We start from the raw sequence: 25,346 nt of genomic DNA, 5'->3' as shown, positions 1-25,346 counted from the left end.
ACATTTATGTAACTTATTTAAAATGTAAAAACTTAAAAACTAAAAAAAAAACCAAAGCATTGGGGCAAGAGAGACAACATTACATCAGAGGCAGACTGAAATACAAGCCTTTGTTAAACACAGATGTATAGTCCACATAGTGTCATTGATTTATGAGCTATAGGACTTATAGTAGCCAGCCACAATATTAGGTACAGACTAGTTTCTATTACCTCAAACCACTCAAGATGCAGTTTGTCCTTTTCAGCAGTGTAATCTCCCAGAGTTCAGGTGGACATGATTGAAAGGGTGGGTTAGTCAATCAGAAAAAAGTATGGTTTGTTCAAATCAATACAAACACAGCTTATTACTGTTGTCATGATAGTAACATTTCAAACTTGATTTTGATATTAAATATACTCAAGATTCAAGACTCTGATACCACACTGATAAAAAAACACTCTTTATTTAGACAATAGAGTGTGATTTTCAACATTAAATCATAGTACTTGTTTTGTATTCCCATGTGGCCTTATATCCGTTTAGTCCCTCAGTGGTCCAGGTAGGTTCCGTAGTGGTATATGGGTGTATACTAGTCTATGTGTCTTATAATTGTTCTGATACAGCTCAAGATCATCATAAAGCAATTCAGGAAAGGTTCTCATCTCTCTTAGTAGTGATTAGTATCAAATTTTCAATACTTCTGACCACCCCACATTACCTATTTTAGTAGGTTTTCATGTATCAGTGGTTTTGAAACTGTCCTTGTGGTACTACGCAGAAAGTATAACCATTTCAGTAGTACAAAATAATGACTTGAGGTGTACCTAATAAAGTGGCCAGTATATTTAGAAGTTTTATTTGAAATGGTTTCAGTGCTTTTCTAAACAAAAACCTAAAAATAAACCATTATTCAAAAGAGAAAAGTGTGTTGAGCACTGACTGCAAATTATATTAAAATATACTGTAATGTTTAATAGCACAATGAACAAAACATACATCTCAAAAATATTAATATTGTGATTAAATAATTTTAGTAACTTTAAAAATTTCAAAAACTAATTTTATAGATTCAATAGGTTCAAGTGGTGAAAAGTTAAAGAGGGGGTATTACACTTCTATGGTGTATTAAAGAGGGGGTATTACACTTAGGTATTAACTGCTAACACTTTCGTTTTTGACGCTCTCAGTCTCCTCTCCATTTGCTCTCCACCCTAAGTCGCTTCCACTTCAGAGCACTATCACAACACAATCAGCGGGATTCCTGTTAATGAAACTACTGCACATCGCATCAGGTTTGTCAAGTTGTTATGTAGAGCTTTTATCATGCTTTCCTATTTCGATGAAGAATTGTTGGAGCATGGGTGACATAGGCTTGTGGGTACAGCATTGTACAGAATCTTACAGCTAAGGAGGATTCAAATAGAGCTTAGGAGAGATCATTAGATTACTTAAACATGCATGCATGATGTATAAAACCTCTTCAGCATCATTTCATTAACATAACATGACAGAAAGCTAAAAAAAAAAAAAAAAAAAAAGGACTTTGCATAATATCCCCTCTTTAATTATTTGAAAATAAATAAAATTCACAATATTGACATTTTTAGATGCACCTCTGACAAGATCAAAACATAATATACCCAAAAACAACACTTTGATTTAGAATAAAATAAAGAGCCTATTATTGAAACTCTAAGACCAAAATATTCTCAATGTAAATTACAAAACAATCTACACAACCTCTGAAGTTGCTGGTATGAAAATAATAAAAAGTAATAGTTTTAATGAGAATACTGTTTTGTGCCAAAATGTCTGCAAAAGTCATGGTAGGGTTTAGAAAGGCAACGCTTTCTTCATGCAAAATCCTTGAAAACCGTTTAGGTCCGAATCTTGTCTCGTGAGAGCGGATTCCGGTGAAGAGGCAGGTCCACACTGGGTTTTCCAATGGGAGTAAAACCAGTGAAACTCAGTAAGAGCCATAACGATCCTATGGAGACAAAATATAGAAGCATTTAGCTTGTAACAGCTTCAACGATATAGTATTTAAACAAGTTCACATGCCATATTTACACAGTTTGACGACATGCTTTTTCCATCCCGTTACCGTGTTATTACTGTTCTGCGTAACAAGGTAATGTGCACTATTTATATACCTGTGCAAGACAGTTACATTGCATTAAGTCTTCACTGGTCAAGGTTAAACTCAAATCCTCTGGGTTAGTGGGCGCATGCTCAGCCACTGCATAAGTCACCCATAGAAATGATCAGGTTCAGTATTTGAGAATCCAAAAGGTAAATGCACAAATGTTGAAACTGATCATTTCTATTAGTGACTACACTCAAGAACTCCACATTTTAATAATGCATTCATTTTAGCTGCATCTGTATTAAATATTATTAGCCTATAGAATGTGGTGATGTCATCCGAAACCCTCCAATACAAAAAGCATATCCCTACCCTTGTACAGTTCTTACAGGTTACACATGTGTACATGTCTACTGTACAGTTGCATATTGACCTGGATGGTGTTCATGACTCCGTTGGCAAGGACTGCCATCTTGCCTGCGACACTCTTTACTCCCTGTTTAAACTGAGTGATGTCAGGGCCTGAGGGGAGAACGCTGTCCAGACCGGCTGATCTCGCTGAAGACAAGAAAAACAAGTAAACCACAATTAGACGTCTATATGACATAATAAACATGATAACACAATAATATCCAATAGTGAAGTGAGTTTTTACCTTTGCTGCCGTCTCCAAACAGATCTGCAGAACTGATGGCTGAGCTCCCAGACATCGTCTCCAGCCTCGTCTTTGCATCGTACTGACAGGAGAATAAAAATAGTAAAAAGTCAAGCCCAAAATTATTCATGTCACAGAGCAACTTTTAGTTTAAAAATTATTTTCCAGCAAGTAAAAAGGCATGGGACATAATAAAACAGGTGACTAACACCTGTGGCACTGACTTAAACTTCCATTGGGCTCAGAATTCTGTGGCTATTATTGCAATAGCACATTACTGCAGTTAAGATTTTTTTCCTGAAAAGTGTGAACTTTATAAAAACACCCATTTCAGAATGTGTCTGTATTTGCATTATAGTTCATATTGACAAGTGTCAATATGGGACAAAAAAGGGGATAAATGGGATAAATAAAGTTATACTGAATTGAATACTTCAGGTCAGTATTTCGTGTACTACTGTTGGTCCGCAAGCTCATTCAGGTGGTACAGCTCTTCAGTTTGTGGGAGTACTCAGAAAGCCAAATCTTTTCTTTGACATTAAAAGTTTGACAGCCACAGGTTCAGGTCAAATATTCTGGGTCGAATAAAGTTTAACCGTTGAAAAAAATAATCTATTCAAATAAAGCTTAAACACAGTGGGAGAGTTGAAAATAACCCTGTCCCTCTAGCTGACGTTTTTCATCTAGAGGGACAGAAACTTTGTTAAAAAAAAATAAAAAAATAAAATATGCCTGCTTTGAAATTGTAGAACTAAGACATTGATCTTTGTTTGTTGGGCGGTCATGAAATGATCGTCCCAAATGGGAAATGTGTATTCTGACCTCGGCGCTGCTCTCTCGTCCGAAGAACATGTCGGAGGAAATGGCTTTAGCGTTTGCAAACTTCTGTCGAGCCTCATTCGACTCAGAGACAGGATCCGGAACTTCAGCTTTCCTCCTGCTGGGCAACCTAAGAATTACAACACAGCTACAAGTTAGCACTTATGAACATTTTCTATCAGTACATTCAGTACTGAAACTATGGAAAAGAGTACATGATAAATGGTTAAGACATTTACAAATGAGGGACCAGTAAATATATGGGTAGAAGGCTATGGTTAGAGCTGCAGGAAAAAGGAGGGTCAGATGAAGCAGAGGATGTAGAGGAGAGGGTCAGACAGAGCAGAGGATGTAGAGGAGAGGGTCAGATAGAGCAGAGGATGTAAAGGAGAGGGTCAGAGGGAGCACAGGATGCAGAGAAAGGGGTCAGGTGGAGCAGACGTACCTCTCTCCAATTGGCTGGATACTGGAGATAGTGATTTCCTCTTTGGGCTCCTCTTTGTCTAAGGCCCAGGAGGCAGTGAAAGATCCACTTCCTGTGTCACTTTCCCACCTGGAGCCAAAGCTCTCACCCATTGTGAACGGATTATCCTTATATCTGCACAGACAGCATTATGGTATTATTAAACTGAAGTACTGATCCTACATTTATCTATGGGGGAACATTATACTTTCATATTGATGCAAGTAAAATCGACTACAAACAAATACTACACTAACTAGGGTTGAAATTGACAATTGTTTTAGAGGTTGCCTTGTTATCAATTTTTTCATTATTTGACTGTCCATTTGTGCCTTAAAAAAACAAATATAAAAATAAAAATATGCCATCTTCAAGGCTTCTAGATAGATAATATTAGCAAAGTGTATAATCGTTATTCATCGTTTGAGAATAATTCTTGCATCCCTAATTTCAACAAGCAATTTATATTTAGAATAGGAAAAAGGAATACAAAATCACAATTGCAAATCTCCCTTTCACACTTGTCTCAGTTGTAATCTAAAGCAGTTTGTAGGTTGTTGTTATTCATACTTTGGAGGTCCGGAGGTGAACCCAGGCTCATCAAACAGGTCCAGTTTGGATCTGGAAGAGGTCTTGGCTCCAACGGGACTCTCCTGTTCAATCACCTGCATCTCCGACATCACCGAATGTGACACAGCACTGAACGCAAACATACAGGGATTACAATCATGATACACTGGAATCAGATTTTAAATATGATGAAGGGCAAGTGTCAGCATGGAACTTTTCTGGAAAATAGTCTGCCACCTATATGTCTCCATGGAATACAATAAAAGAATAAAGTTTCTGAACCTGAAGCACATATATAAGTCATAATTACCTCCTGTTTCCAAAGCCCATGCCGAGTCTCTCCGCCTGTTCCCTCTTTTTTCCCTCCAGATTCTGAAGTTTCTTTTCTTCCACTTTTCTGTCGATCTCCAGCTCTTTATAAGCCAACCGCATCGAGGCCACACTGCAACAGACACAAAACACCATTTTAATTAAAGAGACTGAGATGCACCGCCCCCTGGTGGTCCATAAGGGCTCATAGAAAAGTAGTTACATTCATAACTTCCGCCACAAGTCTTCTAAGCAAAAAGTAACCGTTAATACTTTGTCTATGTGAGTACTTTCAAAATATTGTTTAGTTTTGCAGGTAATGGAGATTTAAGGTTTAATATTTGTCATTTACAACAGAAAATTAAATGAGATGGTAAATACGAATTCTAAATCTAATAATTCAATATTGAGTAAATGTATAGCAACTCCCTAGTACTCACATGGACTCCTCGTCCTGCTTCTTGGCCTCTGCAGCCTGTTCTTCTCTCAGCTTCTCAGCCACTTGAGCCTGTTTCTCCACCTCAGTGAAGCTCTTACTGCTCACCTTCTGAGCACCCAGGCCTTTCTTTGCACCCAGCTACAACAAATACACAGGAAAATGTATTCAGCCACAGAGTATTTTTAATTACAGTAAAGAGTATGTTGTCCAATCAAACATGATCGTGCACTCAGATTAATTCATTTCAGTAACTCAATGAAAACAAAGGAGCTCATTGGTCACCATCATTAACAAACAAAACCACATTTCTCTCACCCTTAGTGCTTCGCTTATTAATTCTGCAAAAAACTGCAACATTTTGCAGTCCCCTGTGATATTTTTTTCTTTTTCTTTCCACGCAAGCAGCAATATTTGTTTTGATACAGCTGGACCATGTCCGTGATTGACTACTCAACCAGATATCATGCCCATCTGAACTCTGGGATATTCACATCTTTGTAAAGTATTGGAGAAGTGTGTATTCTGTATCCCAGGAAATGGTCTATGAGTTCAAATGAGGAGTCAGAGGACCAATAAAGTTAAAGAGGTGTCTTTATATTTACACAATCATCTAATCACAATATATATAGATTACAATTACATATATATATATATATTTTTTTACAATCGACTATGCCTTGTTATAGAATAATATACTTATACTTTGGCAAATATACATTGGCAAATATTGGTTATTGACAAGAGCAACAAAACAACTGATATTGGCTGCAAAAATGCTGCCAAAGTAAAACTAAACTCCCTGTTAATCCCTACGACTAACTAAAGACAGATTAGTGGTTTCAAATGACAATGGTTTGGGTGAATATATTCATGCTTACTTGGACACATTCACTGAGGCCAATTACATTCTTACAAAGTGGTACTTTTACTTTAAGAAGACACTTCCTCATTTAAGTCCCACAGTAAACAAAAGATAAACCTTTTAAACTCTTCCAACTATACAAATGATTGAAGTCATATTTGTTCACAATGAGAATGGAGTAGAGTTACAAAAATGTTCACTAGCAAACATTGGCCCCGTTCAAATAAATAAATCTAACCTTTGCAGAGCTCATTTTAGATGTTTTGTAGTTTCTAGATGAAGATGTGTACAGGAGGGACAGTGAACATACCATAAAGAGGAGAACAGTAAATATATGGTACAGAGGAGGAAACAAAAGGCCCTAGAGGAAGAGGAGGAAGAGGAGAAGTAGGAGAAGAAGGAGCAAAAGGAGCAGAGGATACAGTTACATTACCTACCCCTTTCTTGGCTGCCATGGGCTTCTTCTTTCCAATAATAGAAGGTTTGACATCTGTAAAACAAAAGGACATCAGATCAGTTCAATCACATTCACACTCATCAGCCATAAAATTATGACCACTGCTACACCCTGCTACACCCTGCTACACCCTGCTACACCCTGCTACACCCTGCTACACACTGCTACACACTGCTACACACTGCTACACACTGCTACACACTGCTACACACTGCTACACACTGCTACACACTGCTACACAACCAGGACTTAAAGAACCTCCAATAGATTTTGACCACTATAGCCCCCAAACACTTAACTGGGACTAACTCAGGACTAATTCACGTCTAGCCCAAGACTAAAAAAATCTAACCCTGAACTAAACCAAAACTAACCCAGGTCTAAAGCTTTGACACAATTGTCTAGAGTCCCTTTGTCAAACTTGCTAAAATCCTTACCCATTTCCCTGCAAACTCCAACTTTAAATAGAAAAATTAATTTGAACCTGAACCTGAGTCTGATCTGTAATTCAGCACACAACCGTCAGTGGTCGTAATGAAATGGCTGATGCTTATAGTTAATAATAAGCATTTGAGAGCAGGGAGTTTCAGAGACCAGCGTCAGCCAAAGGTGAAAATGTTAAGTCATTCAAGTGCACTGCTTTGAAGCCAAAACAGACAGAAATGAGCTGACCATTGTTTTGATTGCTTTTGATCAAAATGTTGCGTTTCAGAAGTAGGTCAAATATAAAGACGACTGATTATAGGGGGCTTGTAATCTGTTTGTTTACTTTAAAGTCAAATTTGTGTTTTAAAGTTCATACAGCAGTTGTTTTTTTTTGTTTTTTTTATTATTATTTATTTATTATTTATTTTATATTTTAGTCGTATAGGGTTTTTAAGTGTGCGGTTATATCTGGGTCCAAGGCACTTCAGCTGATTAAAAAAAAGGAAGTTATGAACATGTCCATTGTTTTTAAAGTGTACAGGGCTGAGGTAAGAAGCTAGTCCAGGCTAGGCTAAAAAAGATGTACACACTTGTAGTAATAATCTAACATAACATAGGATTACATTATTTACATATTTGATACAGTTTTTGGTTAAACATACACTTTTGAAAGGTTGTTGCTTGTTTGATGAATAAAGAACAAAAATAAAGCTAAAAATCAGTTTCTGGTTGGACCCAGAAGTGACATCACCACTTAATAATCCCATAGTACCTGTGGTAAAACAGTACCACACATCAGTCAAGAGGCTGTGCAAGAAATGTTTAAAAGTAAAGTACAAAAATATAGGAAGTAGTTGTAACGTTCTAAAATGTAATCCCTCTGCCTATGTCACCAACACAGAAAACTCCATCCAGACAATTTCCCTGTGTGTTTGAAACAATGCATCAATGCTGTTATTTACCAGAACAAACAAAAATATTTCATGCAATAAAAATGCTACATATAAAAAGTAGTTGTGATCTTTTCTATATCTATTCTATACAATTGTCTTGATTAATTGACTGATTTAAAAATAAAACATAAATTTGAATTTTAAATGTAGGGGGAAAATTGCAAAGGTCTAAAAGAGGTGTACCATTTAAAATCAGTCAAACCTTAAGATCCGGGACAAAACCAAAACCTAACTACTGCCACTACCATTTCAACTTGTTTTTAATTTTAATACCTGTGATTTAAAGTGGAACTAAACACTAAATCATGCTTGAATAGCATTAACTACTGTTCTTAGTCATATTTTGGTAACTTAAGTGCAAACCAGATAAATTTGCAGCTTTCTGGTCCAAAACTTCTAAATCCAAGTGTGTATTGCCTTCAGTGAGCTCTGCAATTTCCAGTAGTTGGTGACATCACGCCGGACTCCTCTGATTACAGTCAGGTGTTTATCATTACAAATACATGGCTGTAGGGGTAGAGTTTGAAGTGTGAATACCTGTTCAACCAATCATACTGTTTCTTATATCTCCAGACTCCACCCCTCCTCACCCTCACTCTCTTTAGTCCTCCAGCTCTATTTGAAAGTTTAGGTGTTTATTCCCACTTTGAATAAAACCTTTCTAACAAGGAAGAAGAAATTCCATCCACAAACAAAATGGAAGTGACAACAAGCAAAATCTTGAGCACACCATTGGACAATTGTGACCCATATAAAGCAACCTTAAAACCAAAAGTCACTTCACCCACCCGTTCCATTAGAACTCCAGTGCAAACTCACAGATGCAAAAAAAAAAGCAGATGAGTTCAAAGATACAGCTACATATTTTTATTATAAAATGTGTATCATTATTGTTATATATAATAACAACATCTAAAATGAGCTCTGCAAATTTTGTATAGTTACATAATATTAATATATTTATTTATATATAGTTTCTGATCTGTTCTAATGTCATTTCCTTATCACACATGTTTAACACTCTGTGATGTCATTAAGTGGTAATACCGGAACGTTCCACTGTTTTTTAAACTTCATACAACACTAAAATTATTTGGATGATTCAACTCTGGAATTGCCCATCTCTACTAAGCTGTTAGCTTGAAAACTACTGCTAGATGAAATCACAAGGGAAAAGAGCCTTCTGAGCTTTGGAGACGCAAACGGTCTAATAATCCGAGTCAACTTTGCGTACTACAGGACCTTTAGGTATTATTAGGTCTATATAATCAGTGTCAACAACCTATGATCCTTGCATGTTTTTGTCTACTTGTCTCCTGTAAGATTACTAAGACTATGTGAACAATGCATATAGGAGTGTTAGTGGCGTCTGTCGTCCTCACATAGCACTCATTCTTCCTAGGGTTAGTCAAGTTTTTCCATTGAACATTTAGCATTGTAGTGCAGAGAAATGTCACTGAAAGCATCACAGGCCATGCAGAGGTTTAAGACTGAGCAGTTACCCAGAGGCGCTGTAGTAAGGTCTGATGACAAAAGCATTGACGACTCTATAGTGCAAAAAACAAACCAGCAATAAATGCCACCTTCTATGACAAACCAACCAACTGATACTGAGGAATAGACTCAATAGCACAATAATAATAAAAAAAAAAAACCTCATAATAGAATGTCATTTTCAACTTTAAATAATAGGACTTTTTTATACTAGTTATATAATAGTTTTAGCATTGATTAGCATCTGATTTTCAATACTTTTGTCAACTCTAATACAATGGACATTATATGAGCTAAATAGCAGCATGGCAATCCATTTCCAAAACCAAATTCCCATCAAATCTTTTTTTAGATCAAATCAAACACTGTCATGACATTTGAAAACTCACAGACTTTTGTCTCCTTAGAACAGATAATTACACCTTCAACTAAAGCATTATAGTTCCATAAAACAGACTAGACAAAGTAATATTCATATGCACAGAGAACACTGTATGCTCAAAATGTCTTTATACTTCTAAGAGTTGCATTTTTTTTTTTTTTTTGCTTTTTGTTTATTACATTTAAAAGGCACTGCACCTGATTTTTACCATCTTAAAACATGAAAAACAGAACTGGTTCATTTCAGTGTGCAGTGGTCCAAAATGATTCCTCACTTACCTTAATTACATATTCAACATCTTAAATTATTCACTGTGATGAGTTTGTAAGCACTTCTCACAACTCTCAGGGTAATGCTAACAACAACTAGCATACTGACAGCTTCGATGTCTAACGCACACTTCCAAATTATTGGGCAATAAAATGCTTTATGATAAGATGCAGACAACACACAGCAGACTTATTTTGACCTCAAGACCTCCTGATTCAAATGTATCTGTACTGGATCAGGTACAGGGCTTTAAAACACTGAAAAGGATTTATTAATGTATAAACTGCAATAACAATTGATACTCTGCAGTGATATGATGCTGGGAGTTCTGCATGTATGTCTATGGTGGAACGTTCAGCAGTTATGATGACACAATGCACACATTACACAAAAGTTTCAAGATGGTCTGAAAACTCCAAAAACAATACAAAATTGATTTAAACATCACATTTTCAGGAGCCTGTGATCAATATGAGTGTTTATGGTCGTGTTTAGGGGTTTGATTCACTGAAAAACTGTTGGCTAATGCTAGCTAGCATTAGAAATGGAGTTGTTTAGCAGCAGAAATCAGCTCACCTGTTATAGAGTCAACTAAGTGAGGTCTTTATGGTCAGATTGTGGCAAAATAAAGATCAGAATTTATAACAGACTTAGAACTTACAAAGTGTTCTATTGTTTTTGTTCATTCCCCACACTTTTGCTTTCACACTACCTCCTTCAAATCCAAACTATCAAACTTTCCCTGGTGCTGTCTCTACTGTCGCTATGACAATGGCAGCATGCCTCATAAGAATAGAGGAGCGAAAGCTATTTAGGAAAGGTTCATTTCTGTCCTGTGAATGTCACTTTTAGTATCGATACCTGCTCAAATGAGCATCTAGTTTCAATCCTTGTTTTAGTATTGTTTAGTATCAAATTTTTGATACTTTTGGCAACCCTTCTCTGGGCCCAAACTAAGGTAGAATCTGGAGTTTTTCTTTTTACAAAAGTGTCATAAAAGTAAATTGTATAAACTGTAAATAATAAATAAATACATTAACTGTGTCTTTTGAATACTAGGAATGGGTGAAATATCGGCTCTAGTGTTGGTATCGGTGATATCAGAAGACATTGGTATTGGTCCGATATATTTTTTCTGTACTTTTTTCGTCGGAGTGCTGTGTCATTTCCAGTTTGTACTCGGCACATCTGAACATTAAGGAGCAGTATATAGCCTGCACTCTTATGGTTTTAAAAGGTATTACAATCACAACTGGCCCCCATTCTCATGAATGGTGGAATGCTACTTGCTTGTCTCCATGGAGATGTTACTGCTTTGCCCAGAATGTCCCACAGTAGGGTATTAGATGTATCTATACATTTATCAAATTAAATACATTTTATTGAATTATTAAAAATACATTGCAAAAATATGATTTCTTACCAAGATTGCTTCTTCTAACTAATATAGATTTAATGCCATACAGTGGAACATTCCAGGCAAAGCAAAAACATCTTCATGGAGATAAGTAGATGGACCATTTGTCTTTTTTAACAGATTCATGAATGAAAATGGAAATAGAAGAGAAATTGGGCTAAAATATGGCTGTATGTTTACACAATCAAAGAATAGATTTATTTGGGATATTAAACCATTTTATGACTTAAAACATTTGAGGGCCTTGAAATGCATGTTAAAAATCATAAGATCTGTAAGGACAAATATTGGTTATTGTCCATAGTAGCAGGAGAAAGATTGGATATTGGTATAAAAATTCCATTTTGTACTATTTCCTACTGAATACTCACCAATAGAGGCTTTAGGAGATGTACTCAACCCATCAATGCTTGGCCCCTCCTCTGGCTCTATAGAAAACACAAAATAAAGTTTTTTTTGTTTTTTATTTTAAATTGTAAATAATTCATGCAAGATGACAATATCTTATTATTTGAATTAGAATGGTACATATTAATCAGTCTGTCAGCAAGCAGAATTCCATAACCTATTTAACAACCACACTGTACACTGGGCCAAAACTTCTCCAATAAACACAGAAGTTCTTATAATAATAATATTATAATATTATTATATTATTATATAAATATAATAAAACATTTCAACAAAATAAAAATATATTTTTATTTAAGTATCTGAAAAAAAAAATTGTGTGAAAATTGTAGTTTTGTTAGTTAAAATCCATCAAATCTGTTATGTTTCCTCATCAAAGGTATGGCTGGAGTTGTGATTTATTTCATTCACACATGTTTAACACACAAACTCAGTATATTCAGGCGGATTTCTTCACTCAAAGGGAAAACACTCTGTTGCACCTTGTGATGTCATGTGGTAATACAAGTGCTCCACTTTGTTTTTAAACTCCATGTACCTTCACTAGAATCATTTGATAATTTCAGCCCTGAACTTGCCAATTTCTAGAAAACATAAACATGTGTGAATGAAACAAAACACAACTCTAGGTACATTTTTTTAATGAGGTAATAACATTATAACATGGCTTAAAGCTCATAAGAGTCTATTTTGTGTAATATAAGACCTTTAATGTCTTGATGATGGTTTAACTTACGAGTGTCTTCCTGGAGTTTTGGGTTGGAGTCTGTCTGCAGTGAACTGACAGAGGAACCGTTCTGCTCTGGTTCAGTGGGAGACGCCATGCTCCAGTCATTCGAGACCTGAAAATACAAGAGAAAACTCAATTTAAAAGAACATATGTGTACAAGATGCTTTAAGAAATATACATTACAACAATCTTAGTAAGTTGAAAATTTAAAATCCTCTTGATAGGACATGTGGGAAAAAAGGATGTGTCATAAATGTATGCTATAATTTGGCATTTTGTTTCTAAGGAGGATTATCCAATTAGCAAGCTCACATGAGTATCTTTTATTTGGGTTGACAGTCAGTGTAGGTAAGTATGTAAAAGGACTCTGATCCAAATCCGTACTACCTAAACCCAGCACCTGCAGTCAACCATTAACCAGTTCCCCTGAGTTAATCTGAAAGCATCATTAGAGGCCTTTCCTTTTTATTTTTTTATTTGTCCATCTGTTACTTTAGGCTCTGGCAACCCAGTTTCTAATATGATTATAGTACCTTTTTAACAGACAGAATGGAGGCTTCATATTGTTCCTTTAAACATATATAAACTCAATTTCCAATTAAATTAAATTTTTTATTTTCAAAAACAAACAAAAATGCATTTCTGTATTGGTTTCCTAAATACAAATACGGCAAACATCTAATGAGTGGCACTTAACACATATCGCCTAACCCAACTAGGCATGGCCCTCAATATTTGGTAGGTACATTACAGAGCAAAGTTCACACTTGCGTATTAACAGGGATTTGTATTTCTTATATCTGAATTCAAATTTTATACATTTTTGTTTTGGGATAATATTTTCTGACACTTATCTAAGGGCAGTAACAAACCTGTGTATGTTCTGCAAAGAAGTCTGCCTCTTTCTTCTCTGGAGCAGGAGTGCTGGCCCCGGAAGAGGAGTCGATCCACAGCTGTAAACAAAAGGACAGATCTTAATGCAGACCCTTTCGAGCTTTTAACCATGTCATAATTGTTTTCCCTCTCAAAGTTGTATTTAGAGTGAATCATTAATGTCTGGGTAATCTTTATTCTCCTGTATTCAAGACATCATTGGTCTGACCTAGGGATGATATTGAAATTTGGTGTCACAATTATCATGGCCAAAATGATTGCGATTAACAATTATATCACAATAATTATTGTTGCTGACAATTTAAAAATGTTCTGGATATGAATAATTAAAATTTTTGATATTATGAACAGGTTCCATATTCAACAACTGTTGTTTGAATATGGAACCTTTGTTATAAGTGAAACAACAGTGATCTAGAGGAGATCATGAGGGAGAAGTTTTTTTCTACACATTCTGGTGACACAGTGGCGATAATCTTTGTTGGTGGGTATCACAATTATATAAAAAGTGGCATGAATGATTATTGTCAATCCTTTTTATCACGATAAACAATATTATCGCTTATGGTCCCATCCCTACTTCGACTTACCCCTCTTTTCACTGCCACTGCTACACGCCCACTGGTTTGTGCTTACTTTCTCTTCCAATCTTATTTTCTGAATTGGTGATACTTAAGATAATACATAAGATTCAATTCGTATGGTATATGAATTATAGATTTTGTCACAAGTTGCACTGGTTTCTTTATGCATTCACAAATATGTGAATGTTTTATTTACCTGCCTTTTTTTAAAATATTCAACTAAATAGATTAAAATACATTTAACAGCCAATGTTATGCCATTTAAGGTGAACTTGTAAATCACATTTTCTTTACTTCTGTCTAAAAACAGTCTGCTTGTTTTTCATTTTCACCAGGTATGTGGGGCCATTTCCTTCCTGAGCTACAATCTCAACACAGAACACAAGCTACCAGTCCATTGTTTTCAACTTCAGACACATCAAAATATTTAATAGGGAGTGTGTCATTAATAATTTAGTTGTGCATATGGCAAAGTCAAATATTACATTATTATACATTTACATTAGATTATTTTTTTCTGTTCCTAATGTTTGAAACTAATACATTTCAATTCAAATTCAAAAATATTTCTATGCACCTTCCATGTGATTTTAAATTCTTAATTGGGTTGTAGGTGTGTTGCAGGTGTGTTGCAGGTGTGTTGCAGGTGTGTTGCAGGTGTGTTGCAGGTGTGCTGTATACATTAGCACCTTGGGTTCTTTTTAAAGACCTTAGAGTACAAGCAGATGTATTCATCTTGACATGTTTTGACTGCTAGCTTTGAGCCACCTTCAGAACTGTCAGCGGTGTTGGAAGTGGCTGAAGATGGCTTGCGGCTAGCAGTCCAAGCATGTCAACAAGATAAATACATCTGCTACTGTACTGTCTTTTAAAAGAACCCAAGCTATTAATGTAAAAAAGAATCATTATGGGTTGTATACATGTCAACTGTTCATTGTACGTGGATTCTTAGCTGACCTTTTCCTGTAAGGCACCTTTTGATTACTCTCCTGAAAATTACAATGATCATTTTGTAAGAAGCACCATACAGAGACAGTGATGATAGACTTTACTTTACAACTTTATGTATATTATTTTCAGTAGGCATGGCCAGTCTATCAGTTTCAGGTTTGGTATTGGCCAATATCATCTATATAAATATTGGATACCAATATTTTTGTTGTCCCAGTTTGTGTGTGCTGTGTGCTCATGTGCCATTCCCAGTTTGCCCTCAGTGAATCAGATTTGTCTTTTTGAAAAGACTTATGAGCAAACATAGACATAGAAGGATGTTACATGTATGAATAAACGTACAGCCATATACTGTAAGTAACTATATTATATTCCAGTTAAATTTTTGTTAATAACAACAAAATGTATTTAAGTTGAACTAAAGGTCACAAAGTTGTTGCTGTGGATTTTAAAAGCTAAATCTGCAAATAGCTGTTATTGGCCACAGCAGCTGAGCAGATAGGACCAGATACAATTTATTTTGAGATCACTGATGAGCACTCGAGGGCTTTTCTCCAGATTTTGAGTTAAGTTCATGGACAAATGTACTGGGAGTAAGGATCAGCCTAATGTGCATGTTTTATGTTGCTAGGGAAACACATCCAGACAGAGAAGAAATGCAAACTGGGACTGGAAGAAATATTTTAATATACTTTTTTGGCATAATGAGTGCATGCCTTCATTTACAAGTAATAATAATAATAATAATAATAATAATAATAATAACAATAATAATAATAATAATAATAATGGCTTACACTTGTAATGCGCTTTGTCAAAGCCTCTCAAAGCGCTACACTATAGTCATTATTCATTTCCACACTTGGTGATGGTAAACTACTACTGTAGCCACAGCTGCCCTGGGGTAGACTGATGGAAGCGAGGCTTCCAATCTGCGCCATCGGCCCCTCCGACCACCACGTATCATTCGCGCACACACCACTTTCATAGTAGGCAATGTGGGTGAAGTGTCTTGCCTAAGGACACAACGACAGAACTTGTTCCGAGTGGGACTCGATCCTCCGACCTTCGGGTTGGGGGACCAACACTCTAACCACTGAGCCACTGTCACCCCAAGTCAAAGTGGATAATATAAAAAAAAAAAAAAAAGACTAACCCAAATCTAAGACAAATCATCACCAACTCACCAACTATCCATTTTACTTTCCAAAAACACTTTTGTAAAAAGAACTTTGTGTTGTTCAGATACATTTATTTTCTTGCGATACCAATATTTTTGTGGCATATTGTGCAGCCCTAATGCAAACTCCAGACGATAAGACAATGAAACCTATGTCCCTCTTGCTGTGAGATGTAGATGCTTGGCTATACTCACGTCTGTTCCGTACTTGGACAGGGCAGCATTGGCGACCTGTCGGATCTTCTCGCGGTACATCTGCGCTGCGCGGCTGTTGTACTTTGCATTGGTGTCGTTCGTGGTGCAGCCATGTTGACGGAAAAAGGCCGTCTGTCATGGTTGACACAAAATTAGTACATTCTAGTGTTGTCACAATACTAAAATTTCAAACCCAGTTTCAATACTAAGGAATAGATTTGATATGCATAACTGATTCTGACACACTCTTTAGTTAGACAATAAAACATTAAATCACTGTACTTTTCTTTTATATTCCTATGGTGCCTTATATCTGTGTAATCCCTCAGTGGTCCAGGTAGGTTCCATGGTGGTCCATGGGCATATACTAGTCTACGCGATCTTATACTTGTTTTGATACAGCTTTTTTAGTATAGATACCTGCTAAAATGAGCGTCTAGTTCCAATACTAGTTTTAGTATTGATTAGCATTTGATTTTCAATAATCAAATTTGTTATTTGTCTGTACTATAACATTGGAGCTGTAGGGTTATTGTGTACATTTGTCATTAGCAATATAACATACTTCAAAATGTGTTGTCGTGACAGGCCTATGTGCACATGCTCAAAACATTTATAAATAAGTTGGACACATGCACAGCTTTAAACAGTCTTTTCTGACAGAGAAGTAGGACTGAGTATTACATAGCAATGTGACCAATAATGTTTTATGATTAGATGCAGACATTTACTCGTTGAAAAGACAAATGTTAGTGCAGCTAACACATACATTAATACATTACACATTAAAGATGCCGTACCTGATTGTTAGAGTCTTAAAAAAGTGACAAACTAAACTACTTCAAATCAGATAGAGGGCCTTTGACACTAAAATTGCACATCAAGATGGATTCTCACAATCTTTAACTGATATTAGATATTTCACAAACTCACAAGAATCCATCTTGAGACGCTCCTGCTTTAAGGATACTTGGGAGGGCAGACCAATCATAGAACAGCACTGTAGTTCGTGCAGAAGCCAAAGGCAAAGCGCCCAAGTGAACCAAAACAAACGACAAAACACGATGTAGACAGATGAACTTCAGTCTATTTTAATGAAAATAGAGACTATTTAGATCAGTATTTTTTTATGTGCAGACGGTTAGAGCTTTATGCATTTGTGGACATGGAATATGTCTGCTTTTCTCTCTGGATGTAACAGCCTGTTCTGCTGCTGTGACACTTTTTGACCAATCAGATTCAAAGATGAGGCATGGAGTTCCGCATTCTCCGATCGCTTTCAGCGAGAGCCGTTCCAGACTGATAATGTGCATCAATCTGGCGTGAGTCAGGTTAGGTTAACACTAAACATTTTTCTCGGTTTTAGTTCTCCCATTGTAATAAATGTACTTTATAGATATTATAGTGCCTTCTTGTACTTACTGCATTAGCGTTGCCTCCCACCTGCATACACCTGAGCTGAAACCAGTTCCAGTTGGAATCTAACTCAGTGGATCTAAGTTCAGAAAAACACACATGGCCTTAATTAATACATCATCTGACATTTAGATTGGGGCTTGTACTTTTCTTTACAGCAGGTTTGACAGAAATGTTTGTTTGACATTTAAACAGAAGATTTTGTTTTTCACCTGATAAAGCTGAGGTGAACTCCAAGAGAGCGGTGGATTCCGGAGCAGTCAATGCAGAGGAACACTCCATACGGAATACTGGCCCAGCTGGGGTTCTTGGCAGCACAGTCGAAACATGCCTGAAAAGAAGGCAAACCAGGTCTATTAGGATTGCACATTTCAAACACAAAGTAATTCAAAGTATGGTGAATAACTTGAATGTCCAATTGTGATTTTTCTGTCACACCTCAGATTTATGTTTTAATAATAAGATTCTGTTCAAAGTTCACATTTTAAACATGTCCAGAAGAACTCACAAAAAGACTGATATATGACCTGAAAAACTAATACAACAGTCACATTTCAGAAAATGTTTGTACAGATCTAAACTACAGTGTTAGACATTTTAAGGCAGAATAAGACAGGAGATTGTCATTTGTGAAGAAACTCATGGTACTTCAAAAAGTGCAACCATAGCGATTTGCTGATTGCATCCAGTGAAATTGTAATTTTAATTCGATGTTTGTTATATGTAATTTTGATCGCAATTAATCTTGCATAACTAAATCAAAGTGCTTTGCAGGATATGATAATCACAATACAAACAAATAAAAACAAATATAATACAATTTTACTTTAAAAAGAGAATGCAGAATAAAATGCGCAGTTAGTAAAACCGTTTTGAGCCTAGATTTAAACTGTCACAGTAGAGGCCTGTTTTATATTTGTTTGTATTGCGACTTTAATGTCTTTCTTATTCTGTAAAACACTTTGAATTACTTTGTGTACGAATTGTGCAATACAAATAAAGTGTCCTTGAAGTAAATACACTTGCAAGAAAAAGTATGTGACTAGTTAACTAGTTACTAGACTAGTTAACTAGTCTATTTAACAGTAGCTCAGTTGGTAGAGTGTTTGTCCACTGATCTGAAGGTTGGCGGTTCAAATTCCGCTCTTGACATAAACATCATTGGGTGAGTGGTCAGGTCAGATCCACTGATCCATAGGTTGGTGGTGCGATTCTAGCTCACACAGATGAATGCTGTCGTTGTGTCCTTGGGCAAGACACTTAACCCACCTTGCCCTCACTGCGTACACTGGTGTATGAATGTGTGTGCCTTGAAGGTAGAAAAGCGCTATAGAAAAATGTGACCATTTACCATTTTACCATTTATTGATCTGGATTATTTCTATTGTAGACTTGAGACTAACCCAAACCCTAACTCTAACCCTAATAAAGGGTGAAATATGGTAATTGAAGGCCAATACAGATTTAATGCCAAAAAGTGCAATATCGATGAAAATATTAAGTAACTTTTTTCAATTTTAATAATACCACCTTTTTTGTTATTAAAGATATTTTCATATGTCAGATGACGAGAGGCAGAGCGCTTCACTGAGTCATAAAAAAATATCATTAAAAATGTAATTAAACATTACAGTACAGGTGCTCTTCAAGGCTTGAGTTCAAATTGAAGCAGAATGTGGCTCTTAATAATGTCAAAAATGGGCAAGGTCCAGGTGTGTTTTAGAGTCTCTAGAGTCCAAATGACTATTATCAACATACAACTTTGTGACTAGCTGATGATAAGCAAAATAATCAGTTGATTAATCAGCTCTAATATAAAACATTACAAGAATCCTAAATCTTGACTTTAAACACTTCAAACACTCCACTAATCACTAATTGTTTAAGTTACTCAGATGTTGAAACCAAAAAATGTGACCAGTCTTTCTTGGGAAAAGGCATCCTGAGGCACAAGACAAACCTGTTCAAATGGTGACACTGGAATGTAGACTAGAGCTGGACCATGATGCATATTGTTCAGCTCTAGTCTGAACCATGATGTACATGCAGACTTCAGCTGGACCATGATGTACATGCAGACTTCAGCTGGACCATGATGTACATGGAGACTAGAGCTGGACCATGATGTACATGGAGACTAGAGCTGGACCATGATGTAAATGGAGACTAGAGCTGAGAGCAGGCTGTCAGTATCACTACAGTTTTGATTTCATGTTGATAGGACCAAGAATTCCAGAGAAATCCACATGTAAAGTTTGTATAATATATTAAGCCTAAAAGTATACATGAGTTACTGCTATGTGCAGAAACACATGCATGCGCGCGCACACACACCCACCCACACACCCACCCACACACACGCACACACTGTCGCTACATACAGAAACATATGTGATGTCCGTGCACTAGGGCTGGGTATCACTAAGAAGTTGCCGATACGATACATACCTCGATACACAGACCACAATATGATACATATCTTGATACAGTGCACTGTCGATTCGATACAATACGATATATTTCAAATTTATTCAATATGATTCAGTGAAAAATAAAAGCTTTCGGGACACTTAATGATCAACCCCATTTTCACAAAAAATATTAATTGTATTTATTTGTTAATTTAGCTTCCATTTATTGAAGATGAATTAACATAACAGTGCATTTTGTTTTGTACATTTTAACAACTAGAAAAATACATCAGACTGTTACATTGGCCAGTATTACTCATCCACAGCTTATATGAGCTCCACATTTACATGTACAGGGACATGTGCAGTTTAACGGATCTGAAGGATCTCAACATATTTACTAAATCACCACTGTGATACTAAAAATTTTTGTTCAACCAAGTTAATATGAAATAAACCTATTTTACTCATCAAAACAGTCAATCAAATGTCAAATGTTCTGCATAAATTATTTTCTTTCCTCTAAACAAGCCACATAAATGTAGCGTTGCGACAGAATAATTAGGTAAAATACACAAAAAAATACTCTTGGCGACATATTGATACGGCAACCCTTGATATCGATACTGTATCATTAAATCAAATTATACGATATATCGATATTTTGGGGGAGGAGCGAGAACCACACACAAAGACAGGCGGAACTGTCCATTATAATGCACTTGTCTTATAATTGAGATCGACCAAAGTTTCGATCTTTGGCACAGCACCATCAGGTCTCATGACTTTGAATAGTATTGTATTGTATTGTAGATGCTTGTGAAATAGACTGCTGATTAGATGTGGATAATTGAAGCAACCAGGACTGTCAAAAATATCGAAATCAGATACTTATCGAAAAAAAACGAGTATCAAAATGAGATACTCATTTGATCAAATATCGATATGGCAAAAAAAGGAAGAAAAAAATCACATTAACAGGACAAAATTTAAGTTTTCCTGAACAGTTTTAGTGTCATTTAGTGCTTTATCAGAACTAGTGTACAACCTCACTGTAACATAAGAAATATTTTGTGTATGAAAATTACATTTCATTACAAAAAAAAGATAATGCTTTACCTTCATTGTAGCATCATAATCTGCACCATATATAACTAATATATAACTAATGACAAAAGCGTTTCATTCTGCTATTTATTTATTGCAGCTCATGTTTGTTTTTTTCTTTTTTTAATAATATTGTAGATTTAGAATAGTGTTTGTGGTTTAAATTTGCTCTTGGGATTTTGTGTCAGTGGCATAAATTTGTTTCAGTATAATCGTTTATCGTTTATATTTACTTCAGCAATATACCACCCTGAAAAATGTGTTATCGTCACAGGCCTAAAGAATACTTCTCTCAATCGAAGAGTTGAATTAAAACAGAAGCAAATGGGAAAGAAACACTCTCATGGGTCTCTAAAGGAGGCATTCACAACAAACAGCACAAAATTCAGAACCACAGGACTCAAAACAGAATATTCAACCCACAACGAGACTATGATTAAATGGACAATTCAACAAATGCACCATCTTGTTACAAAAATATGTGCTATATAAACTTAATTCACCACATAGGGGAGGGTGATATTGACAAAAATGAATACCCTGTTTTTTTCTGCATTATCGAGTTATAACGATACTAAAACTTCAACTGATTCCGATACTCAAATAACCATTTTAAAAGCTCTTTACAAAATATTGTAATTTTCAACACAATATCATAGTATTTGTTTATTGTACCATGTAGTCTTACTTTAATTCTGATCAATCTAAATATGACTGTTCAGAAAAGGTCACATTTGATCCAGTTATGTGATTTTTTTTTCAGTATCAATACGTGCTTAAAATGAGTATCTACTTTCAATTAGTATGTGATTTAAGATAACTTTAACAACCCTAATCTCAACGTTATTCAGAAGATATTTTAAAAATGCATCAGTAATGTGGCTGTAAATGTCTTGGATGAGGTTCAATTGTAGCACAAGATGTGAATGGACCAGAGAATGAAACAAAAAAGTTCAGAAATATCACTTGATACTCTAGTTTGGGAGATTACACTACACATTTTTGTCTCTTTTTGATATAATTTTAAATTGTTTTATTTGTAGACAATAAACTTGATATTGTAATTTTGCATACAAACAACAATTATTCCCAACCTCTATCACTGATAACCTGACAAAAAAATGATAGCCCTCTATTTATGGCTTGTATTGGCAAAACCTTTATATAATTCATAACCGGTATTCAGTGTTGATAAATAACTGAATACGTGTACTGAAAATTAGTATTCTGAATACTCATTTTGAGAAAGTGTATCCCGGTACAGTTACTTATTCATTTGGTGGTATTCAGAATACAGTTAGTTAATACAGAACACAGTACTCTGATTGGACTGTATTGGAATACGTTACAAAATAGATTTTACAAAATACAGGTATTCTGTAACCAAATTCATTTTTAAAGTATCGGTCCCATCACTGCTGGTAGATGTAAGTACTAGACAACATTAATATGGAAAAAACGACGAACGTTTTTATTGTTGTTGTTTTTTTTATCCATACCTTTTTTTTAATCAATGAGACATGGATAACGCGCTTACCATATGGTTCAGGAGAGTCACTATTTCAACGCTACTTACCAACGTAACATCATTTAGCACTTTAAGTTAGATTTAAGAAGGTAGACACTTTAATGTCAACCGATCTACTAATGTATTTTGGGTTTAACGGATCATTAGCATAAATATTAGCCGCTATTCCACGAACATAAAGCGTTTACGTGGCCTTTGGGTTTAACATTAGCTTCATTAGCCGACACCGGGTTAGCTTTTCTTTTCTCACCATTAATACGAGGCTATTTTAAAGTGCCAATTGAATCAACATACTCAGAAACATTAAAAAGACAAAGACAAAGTCAAATCTTGTTACCTTATTGGTCGGGATAGATCTTAATCGCTTGAAAATGGTAAGGATTTCAGTCTTATTTGGTTCGGTAGCCATCTTGCCACTAGGACAATTTCCATAAGATGACGTAACTACGGGTTCCCGGAAAGTTCAAATGAGATTGGAAAAAGTGAACCTTGGTATTTTATTTAACACGTCATTCTGTACTGTGATCGCTATGAGTAAGCATGTCAAAAGTAAAACGAAACAACTACTGCTGAGGTGTTATAATGGGAGAAATAATAATACATATTCATATTTAACTAATGTTGTCAGGATACTAAAATGTTAAACGCGATTTTCGCTTATGAGAAAAAGACTTGATACTCAAGACAGATATCACGATATTTATTTTTTTTTAAAAAAGGCTGAAGATCATTCTAAAGTACCGATACTAGTTTTATCGATTAGTGCCTGATTTTCAACATTTTGTCACAATATAATATGATGTTATAATTTTAGATAGACTGCAGCAGAAGCCTGTACAGCTCTACGCGTAATTCCCACTGAGTGTTTTGAAAAAAAATATCCAAATTGAAAACCCATAAATCATGAAACTCATTATCAGGGATTGGGTCCACAAACTTGACATTGTAAACTTACTGTCTAATCTTGCTTTTGTGACTGAAAAAATACTGCCAATAATTTTATGTTATTTGATGCTGACAGAGACAGATTTTGTGACATGTGGAAATTTAATATTAGCGTTTTTGACGGGAAATTCTACCATTTGTGACCTAGCCCTAGTCCAGAGTATTAAGAATATACAACCCGAATTCCAATGAAGTTGGGACGCTGTGTAAAACTTTTTTAAAAATTCAGAATACAATGATTTGCAAATCCTTTTTCAACTTATATTGAACTGAATAAACTACAAAGACATGATATTTAATGTTCAAACTGATAAACTTAATTGTTTTTATGCAAATAAAAACATGACTGTGCATAAAAGGAGCATGGGGTGAGCTTCACCACTCTGGGAAACAACTATGTGAGCAAAAGTCCAACAGTCTAAGAACAACATTTCTCAATGTACAATTTCAAGGAATTTAGGGATTTCATCATCTACGGTCCATAATATCATCAAAAGATTCAGAGAATCTCTGCACATAAGGCCAAAAACCACCATTGAATGCCCGTGACCTTCGATTCCTCAGGCGGTACTGTATTAAAAACAGACATGAATGTGTAAAGGATATTACCACATGGGCTCAGGAACACTTCAGGAAACCACTGTCAGTTAACACAGTTTGTCGCTACATCTCCAAGTGCAAGTTAAAATTGTACCATGCAAAGTGAAAGCCATATATCAACAACACCCAGAACTGCCACCGGCTTTTCTGGGCCCGAGCTCAGCTGAGAGGGACTGACGCAAAGTGGGAAAGTGTGCTGTGGTTTGAGAAGTCCATATTTCAAATTGTTTTTGGAAATCATGGACGTCGTGTACAGCGGGCCAAAGAGGAAAAGGACCATCCAGATTGTTATCAGCGCAAAGTTCAAGAGCCAGCATCTGTGATGGTATGGGGGTGTGTTAGTGTCCATGGCACGGGTAACTTGCGAAGTGAAGGCATCATTAATGCTGAAAGGTACATTTAGGTTTGCAAGCAATATATGCTGCCATCCAAGCAACGTTTTTTTCAGGGACGTCCCTGCTTATTTCAGAAAGACAATGTCAAGCCACATTCTGCACGTGCTACAACAGCGTGGCTTTGTAGTAAAAGAGTCCAGGTACTAGACTGGCCTGCCTGCAGTCCAGACTTGTCTCCAACTGAAAATGTGTGGTGCATTGTAAAGAGAAAAATATGGCGATGGAGACCTCGGACTGCTGAGCAACTGAAGTTGTACATTCAGCAAGAATGGAAAAGGATTCCTCCTGCAATTAGTGTCCTCAGTTCCCAAACGCTTATTGATTGTTGTTAAAAGGAAAGGTGAAGTAACTCAGTGGTAAACATGCCCCTCTCCCAGCTTTATTGGAACATGTTGCAGACATCAAATTGAAAAGA

The 25,346-nt window shown here is 35.8% G+C and overlaps 1 protein-coding gene across 2 annotated transcripts; it reads right to left on the bottom strand.

The window, feature by feature from the left end:
• Positions 1-1,502: 1,502 nt before the first annotated feature.
• arfgap2 (ADP-ribosylation factor GTPase activating protein 2) lies at positions 1,503-23,467 on the bottom strand. Of its 2 annotated transcripts, XM_055230285.1 has the most exons (17): positions 23,329-23,467; positions 18,158-18,276; positions 17,952-18,024; positions 16,530-16,661; positions 13,598-13,678; positions 12,732-12,837; positions 11,956-12,012; positions 9,524-9,568; positions 6,623-6,675; positions 5,325-5,461; positions 4,886-5,017; positions 4,576-4,704; positions 3,988-4,140; positions 3,546-3,672; positions 2,724-2,805; positions 2,502-2,626; positions 1,503-1,969 (listed from the first exon to the last, which is right to left on the bottom strand). In XM_055230285.1, exons 1-17 carry the CDS (start codon positions 23,398-23,400, stop codon positions 1,949-1,951), a joined length of 1,644 nt encoding a protein of 547 aa, XP_055086260.1. In that variant the 5' UTR covers positions 23,401-23,467; the 3' UTR covers positions 1,503-1,948. The 2 variants fall into 2 exon arrangements, with proteins under 2 accessions (XP_055086260.1, XP_033844300.1); XM_033988409.2 differs by lacking the exon at positions 9,524-9,568.
• Between the last annotated feature and the right edge of the window lie 1,879 nt (positions 23,468-25,346).

Source organism: Periophthalmus magnuspinnatus, chromosome 3 (genome assembly GCF_009829125.3).
Source record: "Periophthalmus magnuspinnatus isolate fPerMag1 chromosome 3, fPerMag1.2.pri, whole genome shotgun sequence".
In the NCBI taxonomy this organism is placed as follows: domain Eukaryota; kingdom Metazoa; phylum Chordata; class Actinopteri; order Gobiiformes; family Gobiidae; genus Periophthalmus; species Periophthalmus magnuspinnatus.
This window is presented reverse-complemented; position numbering and strand designations above follow the sequence as displayed.